At 36.4% G+C, this 15,887-nt stretch overlaps 1 protein-coding gene across 7 annotated transcripts in view; it reads left to right on the forward strand.

The window, feature by feature from the left end:
• The window catches only part of GMI1 (gamma-irradiation and mitomycin c induced 1), a 393,394-nt gene that overhangs the window by 175,815 nt on the left and 201,692 nt on the right, over positions 1-15,887 (forward strand). For all 7 annotated transcript variants that reach the window (XM_089797668.1, XM_089797669.1, XM_089797671.1 and 4 more), the window contains exon 25: positions 5,240-5,376. In XM_089797668.1, the coding sequence (XP_089653794.1) occupies positions 5,240-5,376 (137 nt within the window). The remainder of the gene's footprint in view (positions 1-5,239; positions 5,377-15,887) is intronic.

A 15,887-nucleotide genomic window follows, 5' to 3' on the forward strand; every position in this document is an offset into this window, starting at 1 on the left:
TTTGAAGTTTTGAACTCTGAATAATTTCTTGAGCAACAACAGTGCCTTGTAATATGGATCTATTTGGGACAAATCATGTTTGTTCCTTTGAAATGATCTTAGGTAATAACAATTCAAAAATGTCTGCTAATGTTTCAGATAGAATCTTATATATAGTATTACATAAGGCAATGGGTTTGAAGTCTTCTAGTTTTGAGTAGTTGGATTTCTTCGTATGAGTGTAATGAAGGTGTTGTTGATTTCAGTGAGAAAGGTTCCTGAGTTATGTGCAGCTTCTAAAGCCTCATAAAGCTATTGTCCTATTATATGCTAGCATTTTTGAAATTTATTTGTATTAAATCCATCCGGCCCCGGTGCTTTGTTGGGATGCATTTGGAAAACTGCCTCTTTTGTTTCTTTGAGGGTGAACTTACTATTTAACCATAAATTTTCCCTTTCTGTGATTAGATTTGGGATGGCTGTTAACATTTCTTGTTGTGCTTAAGGTTGGATCCATTGTTTTCTGTCACCTAGTTGTTATTTACATCTTTAATTTTGGTAATTCTATTGATTGTTCTTTATTGTTAGTGCTATTATGAAGGTTTTTTTTCATTTCTGTCTCCTTCAGTTAACCAAGTTTCTCAGGATTTTTGTTTCGAGAGTATTTCTTCCTTTGTTAGGATATCCCAATATTTATTAGTTCACTCCTCCTTTTCTTTATAACAATTTTCTTCATTCATGCTGTTCTTAATTACTTTATTAGCAAAATCATCAAATTGCTGTTCTATGGCTAATTTTTCTTCAAAAATATTATTTAAGTGTTCTTTGTTCTATTTCAGAAGTTTATTTTTAAGAGATTTTAAATTTGACACAAAACAAAACATCTTTGATCCTTTAATGGTTTCTTCATTCCACCATTTTTCTATTAAATTCATAATTTCTTTGTGCTGAAACCACATGTTTTCAAATCTGAATGGGTTCCCTCATGGGTTTGGTAGATTCATTAATATCCTACAAAACCAAAAAAGTGGTCAGATCCTGATAATGATAGAATTTTGGATTCTAGTGAATAGTTGAAATTCCTAAGATCTCCTTTGAAAATAACCTATCTAATTTTTCTGCGATTTGGCTGAAGCCTGCCCTTCTGTTATTCCAAGTAAAGCTACCATTAGTACTTTTTATGTCAATTAGATTGTTGTGATCTACCCATTGGCTGAAATCTTTTTGCAATCGTAAGATGATAGAGGAATCCTGAAATTTCTCGCTTATGTCCAGAATCGCGTTGAAATCACCCCCTACGATATGGTTCACTCTAGTTCGTTAGTTTATAAGAGTGCTTAATTCTGTCCATAATACTTGTTTTAGGTTATTTTGTAATAGTCCTTACACATTAGTAATGGTGAAGATTAGATTGGAGTTGACACTTCTAATATTACCGGACATCCAATTGTTGTTCTTGGTTAGTGGCTCATATGATACTTTCCTATGATCCCGAACAATTGTTAGTCCTCTGGATGCTCTTGTAGATTCTACCCAGTCTGCCTTCCATATTCTTATTTTGTTATTCATTTTTTCTGCTTCTGCTATACTTAGTTTGGTTTCTTGAAGTAAAATTATGTCTCAATCAAATAATTTTAAATATCTTTTTATTAATCTTTTCTTCATAGCAGCATTAATACCCCTAACATTCCGCATAGTTATCTTTGTTCCTCCTTGGGAAGGAACTGCAAAGTTGCAAGATTCTAAAGGAATGCCTCCTTTATCAGATAGGAATTTTGACAGTGGCAGGGAGTTTAGGAGGTTAATGTAAGAACCCCGAGGAGTTCCAACTCCAACAAACACTGGAATGTTTCAATTTTAGATTTTTGACAGTTTGTCAAACACTGTACATGCAAACTAATAAAGCTGGTTCCTCAATAATCTGATTTTAAATGAGATAGACTTTCAAACAACAATGAAATGCCATTCAAGTTTGTTTAATCTTCAACATGGAATTTTGTCAAATACTTAACAATTCACATGGAATACCTCTTATTGCAATTCAAGGAGCTGAAACACACACACACACACACACACACACACACACACACACACACACACACACACACACAACGATAATCAAAGGCATTGAGAATTTATTAATTACAATAAACAAAAACCTGGAACTGATCATATGCATTCTCAGTCTGCCCCAATTTGCATTTCATCCTTCTGGAAATGTCTATAAACTATAAACTAATGCCAAGACCTGCAGTTAAAGTTGGACGCTCTCTTGATGCCAAGTGGAACCCCACACTGTTAAACTTGGCCCCTCAAACTGAACTGCTGCTTCCCATAAATAGGAAATGTCGTGCAGGTAATTTTCTGGTCCTTGGACACTAAACACAGGTCTTCGTTTGACTGTGATATGTATTGAAAAAAATGGAACCCCACACTGTTAAACTTGGCCCCTCAAACTGAACTGCTGCTTCCCATATATAGGCCGTGTCGTGCAGGTAATTTTCTGGTCCTTGGACGCTAAACACAGGTCTTCGTTTGACTGTGATATGTATTGAAAAAATCTCTTTTCTTTATACAATAGTGCTGATATTAATTGGGCTGCAATTTCCTTCTACCACTGCAAATTGTTCTGGTAAATAATGATGCAATCAAACCCTTAATTCTTCAAGGATAAATGCGTTCTTGGCCTCTGGTTGAAGTCAATGCCTGACATCATCAGTTGGGTGTTTCACCAATTCTTTATGCTGGAAAACTTAGAAGAATTCCCAATTCTTCATGCTTGAATTCTGAAACCCTTATTTCAATTTCTTCTCCACATAAACTAAAATAAATGCAAAAGTTATGAGTGAATTCATTTGTCCCTGCCTTGACTTAGATATCTTCACAAGTAGCTACCTTTGAAACCATTTTCTTTAGTTGCAATTCAATTATAATATTTGATTATAAACTTTCCTTTGGTGCACATATACAGTATACTTTATTAACATTTATATCCCCTTTTTAAATAAAGTGTGCTTAATTTATATATGATATGCACTTAATAATCAATTATTATTAAAGTTACATAATAATTTTTATAACATTATAACTCAATCATTAATCAGTGATTCTCAATTCTGTTTGAACGTGGGAATTAATCATTGTGCATCCAACTGCCTTACAAAACATAGTGAGGTCCCTCTCTAACATCCCGCTGGATTACTATCAATATTAAGTCCTTTAAATTGAGCCAACTGACGAATGGGTTAGTTGTTGTTCATACCATAAGTTCGGGTACCCATGCTATGCCAGAAATAGCTCTGACCATTATTTTACTTACTATACATAATAAGTGCCAATCTGGAAGCTTCCTCAATGTCACAAGGACTCCATACTGCCAGACAACTGCCAAGGTGCCCTGCTAAAGATAGAAACTCTGACTTACCCCAAAAAGACACTATAAATAGTAAGTGTGCTGATCAGACTCAAACAAAGAGCAATCCTGAGCATCCCTGACCTTTGGAGTGGGAATTGGCCTCCAACTTTGCCAACTGGACCCTCTGAACAACTGCATTAGCATATGAGGGTCAGGAAATAGGCTAATCCTTTGAAAGATGACACACTAAAAAGGGGACATTACAGTTAAGATCAATTCAATGGTAGTTTCTCGATGCAGTTTTGACATTTGGGGAGTTCATGCTTTTTCTTTAAGTTTCGTATTTGGAAAGCACTAATTTTAATAAATTTGATATTCTAAGAACTTGAGGTTATTTTAATATTAATGTATTTCATAAGTCCCTCTGTTTTATCGAAGGTTGTATATTGGCTAATTTAGTAAGAGTTATCTATTTTGCAGTGTAACACGGGGACGTGTCCCCCCCCCCCCCCCCCCCCCCCGAAATTGGGCCGTTTCGGAGACGGGGACGGGGGGACGGCGTTTCGGGCGGCGCCACTTAGAGCGCCACCTCTGCCGGAGATGGCGAGACGGCTAGAGGTCTCCGAGACAGGGGAGACGTCTCCGAAACGGCTAGAGGTCTCCAAGTGTGGGGGTGCTGGGGGACGCCAAGGAGTCTCCTTCATTGAGGGGGGACGCCAAGAAGTCTCCTTCATTGTGGGGGGACGCCAAGGAGTCTCCATTGATTTGACATTTTGATTTGGACTCTAGGAGATTTGTAGTTTTTGTTTGCATTATATACTTATTTTGATATCATGATTCATGGCACATGATACTTATTGTAATCATCTTTATGTCATGACTCATATGATCATTGATTACTATTAGATAGTAGAATCTACATACTCATACTATTGATTTGAAGGCTGATATATAGAGTTTAGACTAATATTTATTATTTGCTGATGTTCAATGTTTAATGTTCATTGTTTGTTTGTCATTTGATCATGAATCATGATATTCCAGTTGATATGGTATATGCTATACCATATGTATAGTATATACACCCCTACTCCTTCTGCCACCCCCCCATCCCTCGCCGCCGTCCCCCCGCCGTCCCCCTGCCGTCCCCAAATCAAGGCCCCTCTGTCCCCCCGTCTCGGAAACTTGTCCCCCCATCCCCCCGTCCCCCCGTCTCCCAAGGCGGTGTAACTATGCTATTTTGATTTTGTTGTGCTTTAACTGTCTTTAAAACAAAACAATATGTTTTGTAACATTTTCTAAACTTAATACTCTCTCTTTCATTTTTTATTTTTTAACAACTACAAAGCTTCTTTTTTATTGAATGGGATCATGAACATTCATATCTATTTTTTACCGCCTCTTTTAGATTCTAAATAAAACAGAAATTTGGGAAGCTTAAAGCTGGAGAGTAAATTATGAGGCTACCAAAATAACCTATTTGATGATCATTGACAAACAATCAAATTGATGTTATCTTGTTCCAGTGTCATTTGATTATTGTCCAAAATAATAAAATTGTCCACAATTTCAGTGTGTACATTATATGGTCTTACAGAAAAACTTAAAGCAACAATTCTATCTTCAGTGGCCAGATTTATTTGGTTGAAATCATTTGGGAAGTATACTGTGTCAGCATTGCAATTTTGCAATTAAAACTCCGTTCCTTGTTCAATAGAAGGATGTATGCTTTTGTATCTTTGTAAAAGTACATTTATCGTAAAAATGATACAAGTTAGTGCCTCTTTTCAATCATTCATTATTGTAAATAGCTAGTTTAGAATAAAGTGAATTTTGTTTGTACCCTACGTTAAATTGGAATATCAAGGTTATATTTATAATTATGATTAAATGTTTCAATTTTAGGTGAACAGTTCAGATGCAAATCCTTTGTGTGTATATTTTGATTTATGTGTTGAGGCATCAGATGAAATTGGGTATTGGAAACTAAGTAATCAATTGTCAGAATCAGAGGGTGCTGAAATTAAACGGCTCGAAGGAAGGTAAGGAAAGCTTGTTTTGAAATTTCATTCTTTTTGTTGTTGTAGCTTTACATTCCCTGATAGGTAAACTTCGAATCTATCATTTCTAATAACCTTTTTTCTGTATGGATTTTTACTCAACAAAAATGTAAAGGAACTCGTATATACATCAGATTACTACTTGCACTTCTTGCTTGGACGTGAAGATTATAAATTAAAATCTTTCACGTTTGTTACTTTGTTATAATGTGGTTTGATTTGTTTTTGATATTTTTCCTTTGCATTATTATGTTTAAATGCCATTTTAAACTCTTCAGAAATTATATGATAGATTCCAATGTGAAACAAACAGTTAATGATTGTAGAATCCATGGGTGGCATTGAAGATGCATTCATCGTAAGCAGGGGAGCATATTTGATTATGTTAACCTATGATTGCTGATTTCCATCAGGTTTATTGAATAGAATATTTTTTGCAAATATTAAATGACCTTAGATAGATTTACTTAGATTTATTTTACAAGAATGTAAATAAATCATTAATTTTGATGAATTATATTGGCTTCAAGCTTGTAAATATATAGAAAACTGCACAAGGGTTATAGAGAGTTTCAAATGTTTACTAAAAAATTAGATGCATTCCAATGTGGGAAAATGAGAGAGTTTTGGATATGAAAATAGACTGCACTTGAAGACAAATGATCATAAAATTGATAATACTATATGTTGTGATTAATAATGTCAAAATTTATAAGTTAACAACTTTTTATATAAAAGAATGATTTGTAGTTTTGATATTAGCTCTAAAATTGTCATATAATATCACAAGTGAAAGTACCAAGGACGATGTGTAATGTGATATTATATCATCTTAAGGATGTTTTGTGATGCATAAAGGATCATCATAAACTTATATAGAATGATGTATAGTACTAGAGGGATAAATGAGGCAATATTGTTTGTATAGATATACAAGATTTTCTGTGATACTGTACCTTTTGTGGCAAAGTTAAAGATTGTGATAAAAGAATTCTTACAAACAAAAAGTATAGAGAATTTGTAATTGTATCCTAACAACTCTTGATTATGTGATTATGCGTTATACAACAACTGAAAATTTTCGTTTTAGTTGTCTTTTGTTAATTGCACACAAATGAAACTAGTTGGGCAAGACTTCAGAAACCTACATATGTGGAAATTATTGAAACATATTGTTATGTTTCTTTTTAGATTTCCCATCACACATGCAATTTATTATGTTACTGTAATATGCCCCTTTGTTAGCATGACCATGAGAGTTGATGGATTCAGCCTATCAGCCTATCATTGGGTCCTTGGAGATTGACACTGGTGTTTAGAGGACCTTGTTGTGGAGTTATTAGGCTATCCAATGACCAATGATGAGTTTTGACTCCGTTTTGAGGGAGTTACTGTTTATAGTATCTCATGTCAAGAGATGGTTCCAATGACCGCATATGAGTTAGAGCAGTTGAATGGTGCTCTCAATTATTATTTTTGGTTTCTAGTTACAACTCCAAGAATCTTGGAGGAAGCATCTATTTTTAGTAAGTCACCTGTTAGGTTCATTCATCGTCGTTCTTCATCAGGATCACTCATGTGCTTTCAGATTTCGATTCCAATGCTTATTCAATCTTTTTTCCAAGATGGGTAAATTATGATTATTATTTAATTAAATACACTGAGGTTGCTATATTTGTTGGTATTGTATGTTGGTCACCATAATGTCATATTGCTCATTGGAACCAGGTTGAAAAGTTTTAAATCTTTGGTACAGGAAGCAATGATATCATTATATTGTTGAAAATGTCCTTTTGGACCGAAGGGAGTTAATAAATAATATTATTCAAATATGTGCTGAAGTATAAAGCAATGGCTTTCAAGTGAAAAGTACGTGAGAAAAGCTACTTATTTTTGGTGCCTTGAAGAACTCATCTTTTTTTATTATAACAGCAATGCTTTGTGAGAAAGGAATTCATTCATGTTGCTTATGCATTTTGAAATTGGGTGATGGGGGTTTGAGAATATTTCTTCAAGCTGTCAACGTTTGCACTCCGAGATGGGTTTGTAATATTGTATACTAGTGAATTGAGCTCTATTTGCTGACTACGGGTCTGAGATTCATCTGAGGATTGAATGGTGCTGTTATATACCATTCAATTAATTTTGTGGTCTGAACTTTGAATTGACTGAATTTTGTCGACGTTGGCCTGCATTTCTCATTCTGAAAATCGGAGGTATTTTCTTGAGTTTAATTCATTTCTTAGTGCTGCGGTTTAGTGTTAATTGCGACGAGTCTTTGAGGAATGAATGACTTGCAAAATGGTGTCGAGTCTTTGAGGAATGAATGACTTGCAAAATGGTGTCGTGTGGGGTGGTTATACACTTTGACTTGGTTTTTGTAGCAAAGTGCATCATCCCAACATATGCAACCATAATATTGTGTGGCGAGGTTTATCTTTCAGGCTGCGATTTACTTGTGTCTAGCAGTGTTTCCCTACATCAATTGATTTGCTAGAAGGTTTGGTGTTGATTCTTCATCTCTGCTGCAACTTGATCTCCAACGGCCAGTAATCTATACCAGTTTCTTAAATAATTTCAGTTTATTACATTTGTGATATGCATTGGAAACAATTTCGATTATGAACAGTTGCAATTGAAATTGGTGCCCAAGTAGGCTTTACTTTTATTTGAATTTTCAAGCTTTTCCTATATATTTGAAAAAATGAAAGAATTGCAAATTTCAAAAACACTAAACATTTATTACAATAGTTGGAAAGTTGTTAATAAATGACTAACTTCCCTCTGAATTCTTAGGTACAGCTCCCTATTGTATTTTTGATTTGCAATGAATTACATTTATTTCTAATTCTAAAATGGGGTATGTTTTTAACCCAAGAACAGGAAAGGCGAACCAAGTTAGGCCTAAATAGGAACTAACTTAGATGAAAGTTTGAATTTTATGATTAGTCAAGTTTATGGATTCACACATCTTATGAACTTGCAAAGTTTAACAACCTAGCAATGTATGCTATCTACAACTAAATTGATATCAGCAAGAAACTAACAAAATCAAATTCTTTAGCATGGATTGAGAGTGAGCCAGTAGTGCCTCCTTTTTCCTGCCATCCTGTGCTGTAGGGAAAATAGTATTTTGGTCCTGCTGTTGTTATCTGAGTGACGAGCAGTCTTACAGTTATTTTAGTTATGGACAAATACAAGAAATCTATAAATATGTTAGCTAGTTGAATAGCAGGGGTAATCTCATGTGGCAAACAAATGCCTTGATGGAAAGTATGGAAAAGCTTAGAGAAAATCAGAAAAAGATGGATGCATTACTCTTGAATCTGACAACTATAGATAATTGTCCAATGTGAATGGTTTCCATTTTCGAAAGGTCTCCTTCATCGAGAATGCAGGAAGAGAAATAGGATATTTTATAGGTGAGACATCCAAAAGTCTTTGACATGTTGGTGATCACGGTGAAGATGATCTTGTGCTTAGTAGGGCAGCCACTAGTTCATCTTGCGTACATGATGTTAGTGACTCTTTGCAGGGATAGGGACACCTAAATATGATCAATTTGCTGCATGACAAGCACACCGAGTCTTAGCATCTTGATGAAGCAAGAGTTAGTGAACACGAAAATGATGATGACATGTTCACTATCATTGACGATAGCCTCACTCTAGTTAGTGGTTATGAATATGTAAGTTACATGGGGTCTGATTCTCAACACAACAAACTCTTATTTGATCATGTTGCTATCTAATAGGTCTGGTGTGGAAGAGGAATTTGATACCACCAGTAGTTTAGACTTTCTTGATGTGATTGTTGTTTTTGATGATTACGAGGAGAATATGAGCACTGACAACTCTAATTTTTGTGTTAGTCATAGTATTGAGTTAGTGCAGGAGACAACAATCTTTTGAAGTGGGAAGGATGAGGGGATGGAGCCACCCAGTGATGACACTTATGATTTGAGTGTTATGGAGAAGTCACGTGATGTAGATTTATTTTATGCCCTAGTGTTGTTGATTCATATGGTGACATTGAGTCATGTATGCAACAACAGGCGACAATAGAGGGGTCTCAGTTGGACAGTGTTTATGCTAGTGATGTGGGCACCTCTAATGTTTCATGGGATGATGATTCATGTTGTAGCGAGTCTTCTATATCATATCAAATTCAAGTGTTGTTTGATGACTCAGTGGTTTTTGGACAATGATAGGATCATAGAATCATGATTTATAGGGACTTAAAGATGAGGGGAAAGCAAATACATGCGAGGAGTTTGATACAATTGTGTCTTCCACTTCTTCAAAGGAGGTATTGGTTGAGGTACCCAGTGGCACTACCTCTTTGATGGACACGTGCGAGGTTATTACCACACATGATGTTAGTGATGATGTGGTGAGTAGTGGGGATGCAATTTCCTATCACAATACAATTAGTGACTTAGAGAGCTTACATAGGAGCTAGGGTATGCAGAGACATCATGTGACTAGACAGTTGAAGGTGAGCAATAGTGATACTTATCAGCTCTTCAACATTATGATGTTTTTTGGAAGATGTTAGCTATATTTGGTTGGGGTGCTTCTATGTCAGATGGACATGGTGTAGTTGCTTTTCCTTGACAGAGATTCATTCACTTCAAGAGGCTATCAGGATCTTGAAGCATAACTATTCACAGTTTGTAGCTGAAAGGGATTACCTTCTTGATTGGCATAGCACTTGTTATGAGGTGTTGTTAGGGAAAGAGGAGGTAGTGGTTGAGCTCAGCCATGAGTTTAAGGTGACTTTTGGGGTGTTCAAGAGAGGTGGTTGTGGAGTTGGAGCATATATAGTCTATACGAGCCTCAAATCCAATTTAGCTACACATAGTAGTGGTGATGGCTAGTGAGTTAACTTCCACGAATAGAGATAATGGATGTGATGAGGATACAGTTACATCCATCCTGGATATGAGTGCAGGAGTTATAGATGAGAAGAGTGTATCAGTGGAGGATTGCAAAGAGCTTCGTGTTGTACAAGGTCCCCTAGTGGTTAACATGTAGATAGATGATATAGAAAAAGCTTTTGAGTTTTGATGTGATTGTAGTTGATTCTTTAGAGAGTTGTGTTCAAGATCTTGACACTACTCCTGCTCCTTTATAGGACTTGGACATGGTATCATCTGATTTGGAGATGGGCTCTCATGAGGATTTGTTTCCTTCTTCCGGAAGCAAATCTATTACTTCATCTCATGCAATTGATAGAGATAGACAATTGGTAGTGCTACAATTTTAGAGGGATCATTTGTTGATTGGAAGGGAGCAGGTTGATACTTCTTCATATACTTTCAGCTACACAGTCATTTATGAAGCATCTGATTGAGAGTTCAAAATTATAGGAGAGACCATATAGATCTTTCAAGGGTACTATGATCCAAGGTAGTCACAATATTCGACATTTGGTGCAAAAGATTGTTGAAACCTTGGCTACAATCCTTTCCCATAGGGATTTTGTGGTTGAGTTTGTTGAGAGGATTATCGAGGATATTGTCCGACCAATTTTTGAGTTAGAGATTTGGAGCCATCTCTTGATTCCAGGTTTGTTATTGATGAACCTCTAACAAAGATTGAAGCATTTTACCACAATTATAGAGTGAGGACTACTCATCATTTCTCTTTTGACTTGCAAGTAGAGGCTTTGGTTTTGCACAAGTTTGGGTGGCACCAGGTTCATACCATCCTTTATGGGATAGGTTTACTCCAATAGTTGATGGGGTTAGTTTCTACAAGTTTGTGGGGTGGGGGGACGGGTAGGGGAGGGGCACTTGCAGAGTCAACATATGCATGATGGTTTTGCAGAGGATGGATATTCGATTTCTGGTTCAGTCATTTTTGGGCATTTTTGTCCTTGTTGCACTGATGGGCTTCATACTCAGAGCAGATTGGTGAAGTGTGCAGAGGAAGTTTATCTATTAGTTCAAGTTGAATATTCATTTTTTTGGTCGTGGATGAATGTGAGTTTTGTCTCTACTAAGATCCAGGTGGAGATATGATTGGCACGACAGATTTGTTGAGTCACCATCATTGACATGGTGACAGTATATTCAAGATAGATTTATGGATAGTGATATCATTACAGGGGTTTGCAGGTGTTGTTAGATAAATTATACATATTTATCCTTGGGATCTGGATGGATCATTGTGTTTCTTTGATTCTTGTGATTGCTTGAGGATAAACAATCTTGGGAAGGGAGCTCTGTAATGTCCCCTTTTTAGCATGACCATGATAGTTGATGGATTCATCGTATCATTAGTTCCTTGTAGGTTGATACTGATGTTTAGAGTACCTCGTTGTGGAGTTATTAGCCTCTCCAATGGCCAATGGTGAGTTTTGGCTCCGTTTCGTGGGAGTTACTATTGTTAGTTAGTCAACGGATGGTTCCAATGAGCTCAAATGAGTTAAGAGGAGTTGAATGATGCTATGAATTTTTATTCTTGGCTTTTGGTTTGGTTTCCAAGAATCTTGTAGGGGGCGTCTAGTTTTAGTAAGTCACCTCGTCAAGCTCATTCATCGTCTTATTTATCAATATCATTCATGTGTTGTTAGATTACAATTTTGTTGCTTCTTTAGTCATTTTTGCAAGATGAATGAATTATAATTATTGTTTAACTAAATAAGGTAAGGTTGCTAGTTTTGTTGGTATCGTATATTGCCGACTTTAGTGGCATAGCTTGTTGGAATTGAGTTGAGAAGTTTTATATCTTGGGCACAGGAAACATTGACCTTGTGTGCAAGAATATGTAATGTCCCCATTTGTTGCCAGCATTAGAATTTCAGGGATTAGCCTAATATTGGATCCTCAGGCTAATGAGGATGGTTAGAGGGTGTTTTGAGGATTGATTTAGCTCCAACATTCAAGGATTTATGGATTTGGCCTCATTTGGTATCATTTGGACTCCATTTGCCATACTATTTGTAGTAAGTTAGGAGTAATAGAGATGGACCCTCTCTATTTTTAGAAAGTGTATCTGGTCACATGGGGAATTATGAGGATAGATTCCTATTTCTGATGGCATGGAAATCAGACAAGTATTTCAAGTGATATTAAGGTTCAAGTGACTTAATTGGTTTATTTAAATGTTTTAATGTTACTATAAAGTTATAAAGTAACTTAAGGGACTAAAAGACAAAATTGGCTTTTATGCCAAATTACCTAGTTGTTTGTGTCTTCCATCATATCAAGGTTATAAAAGCGTGGAGCTACATTTGGGACAAACACCATGAGATATGTTATTATCCAAAATATAAAAAGTTGCTTAAATGTGACTGGATTACTCTTGAGGATGAAACCTCTAGGGATAATTGGAGAAGTTGGATGTAACCCTAGCCTCTCCTTGGAGTCTTTATTTCAAAAGTGTAGTGCAGTACGAGAAATCACATTATGTGGAATTCGCTCCAAGATGTAAGCTATTGGCAAATAGGAGCAGTTGTGCATTTTGAAACTAATTGACATGAGCATAAATTGGTTCTCAGTATAGGACAGACGTGAATAGTATAGCAGCAAAGAAATCACAGGGCTGTTAGTATCAACGACTATCAGTAGCATGGAACTCGATAGAATATTATCCATAATTGTCGCAACTTGAAGGAGATTGTAGCGTTATGCATTTGGTAGGAATGGCATTTGATTTATGAGTATGGATACTCCATTCAGCAGGTAGTGCATTATAAGCTGGGTGTATTAAGTTAACAGTAGGGTGCAACATTGTTGAAGAAGGCTACAGTGGCTTACAGGGGTTCACAGTCATGATAAGGAGTGCCCACAACTACCTTCAGCAGCCTGATAACACACATCAGACAAGAGTCCCTTGTGCATGCGCTACTGGCCACGACATCAGGCATGCAGTCCAGTCACAACAATACTAGTATTGACTGCCGTAAGTGATAGGGAGGAGATCGCAGACCAAACACCTTCATTACCAGGATCGGCTCCAATTGTTAATGTAGGGGTAACAGTGGTATTGGTGTGGAGTGTACCTGAAGTCATACTGACACAAGGGCAAACCCAATTGGAGGTGTGCTGGCAGCCACATCTCCTCGACTATCATCTAGGTTCCATTTTGTTAGTTATGTATGCATTAAGTAAATGTCCATTCTCTAATTTGTGTAGAGGTTCAGTATATTACGGTAACATCCTTCATATGTATGAAATTCGGGTAGTCTATTATCCATTGTTTACCTCTGAAACACATCATGAATGCTAAATCTTCTACCGTACATGTTACATTGTTAATTCTCTATATCATGGTGGGATTGTATCAGCTGGGTAAATCAGTCGATTATCAATTTAAATATATTCTGAAATAGAACAGTATTTGCCATTGCTGTACGTGTTAAGTTCCTTATAGTGGTTTCAGAACTTTCATACCAGGCTGCACACAAACTGTTTGACAAAATTCTGCTAGTCCAAGTTTGAATTCTTTGATCAAACCAAGCAGGGATCCTTACAGAATATCATAATATTGTTGAAAAGGTCTTTTTTGGAGCCAAAGGGAGTTAATAAATTATACTATTCAAATATGTGCCTTAGTATAAAGGAAAGGGCTTTTATGTGAAGTTGTGAGAAAAGCTACTTGTGTTTGGTGTTTTGAAGAGGTCATCTTTATTTATTATAAAAACAATGATTTGTGAGAAATGAATTCATTCATGTTGCTTAAGCTTTTTGAAATTGGGTGATGAGGGTTTGAGAATATTTCTTCACGCTGAGAAGAAATGCCTTTGATATTCAGTGCCTTCTGAGTTGGGCTTATATATGAGTAAATTGTGCTCTATTTGCTCAGTATTGGTTTGAGATTCCACTGAGGATTGAATGGTGCTATTGTTTACCATTCAATTAATTTTCTGGTCTACACTTTCAGTTGGCTGAATCACCAATGAATTGTGTAGAAGCTGCTATGTGTTTCTCATTCTGAAAAAATGAGGTATTTTTTAATGTTCAATTCATTTCTTACTGCTGCAGTTTAGTGTTAATTGGGACGGCTCTTTGGGAAATGAATGACCTCCAAAAAGGTGTCGTTCGGGGTTGTTATATGTTGGAAGTTGTCTTCTATAGCAATGTGCATTGTCCCGACATCTGCAACCATAATATTGGGTGGCGTGGTTTATCTTTAAGTCTGCGTTTTACTTGTATCTGGCAGCGTTTCCGTACATCAATTGATTTGCTAGTAGGTTTGGCGTGGATTCTTCATCTCTGCTGTAACTTGAATTCCAACTCCACTAATCTATACAAGGTTTCTAAATAATTTCATTTGATTGCATTTGTGATATGCATTGTAAACATCTTCAATTATGAACAGTTGCATTTGATATTGGTTCCCAAGTAGTCTTTACTGTTATTTGTGTTTTCAAGCTTTTCCTATATATTTGAAAAAAACAAAAGCATTGGTTTTTATAACTCAAAACACAACAAAAACAAATTCTTTAGCATGGATTGAAAGTGAGCCAGCAGGGTTCCTTATAGTTACCACCACATGTAACATAGGTGTAATGTCTTTGGGACTGAATTTTTTCACATGTATCATAATTGTAATACATTCTTATAAGAGTACATATGTAATGATCTGTTTCCTATATACGATTCAAATAATCTTTCTACAAACAATTTGACAAACAGATGGAAGATGTACTGTGATCTGAATGACAGTACAGATGGGTTGGAATGGTGTATGGATGTAAATGGCAAACGTACGGACAATGGGAAGACCGTAGGGTATAGGACGTATGGTATGGTATGGAGCAGAGAATGTGCCTTATGGTGACACAAGGAAGGGGCCGTACGGTCTTTGAACGGAGAGGAGGTGATAGATTGGCCGTACATAGTGAATTGAAGGCCGTACACTCTTTGGGGGGTAGTACGATGGATAGGTGTGGAATGTATGGCAGGCAAGAGCAAGGGTCGTATGAAGGAGGCTTGTAGCTGGTCGAACGGTGTTGGGAAAGATTGTTGGTGATGATGTTAAGTCTGTACAGGGGGAGAGTGAAGGGGGTAGGCTGTACAGTTAGTGGAGGGGAGTGGAGGTACGGTGTAAAATGCCAAGAAGGCCATATGGTAGGTAGTATGGCATGTAGCGGATGGGGTACAGAACAAAAAATAACACACAGAGATTGGTAACTTAATTATTAATTCCAAATATATCAGATAATGCTAAACAAGAATGGAGAATTGAACATAAATAACCTTCAATTTCTATTTGACGAGAGATGTTGCTCCGATTTGCTAGATCCGAGCGAAGTGTTACAAGTGATAGAATAGGGTGAGTGATGAATCTTAGTGAAACAGAAAGAGCCAAATAGGGAAGGTCTTTCACTTCCGAAATGGTGCATAACAGAGAATTCCTACAGGAATTCACAGTATAAAGAAATAATCCAAATTGTATACCTAATGACTACCTACAAGCCACGCTTAAATACCCGTCGGAGAAATTTTTTGAGGTTGTACAAAGATAGCCAACAGTGACACA

The sequence above is a fragment of the Cupressus sempervirens genome, chromosome 8 (genome assembly GCF_028749045.1).
Source record: "Cupressus sempervirens isolate cs-2001-9-10 chromosome 8, ASM2874904v1, whole genome shotgun sequence".
Classification (NCBI taxonomy): Eukaryota; Viridiplantae; Streptophyta; class Pinopsida; order Cupressales; family Cupressaceae; genus Cupressus; species Cupressus sempervirens.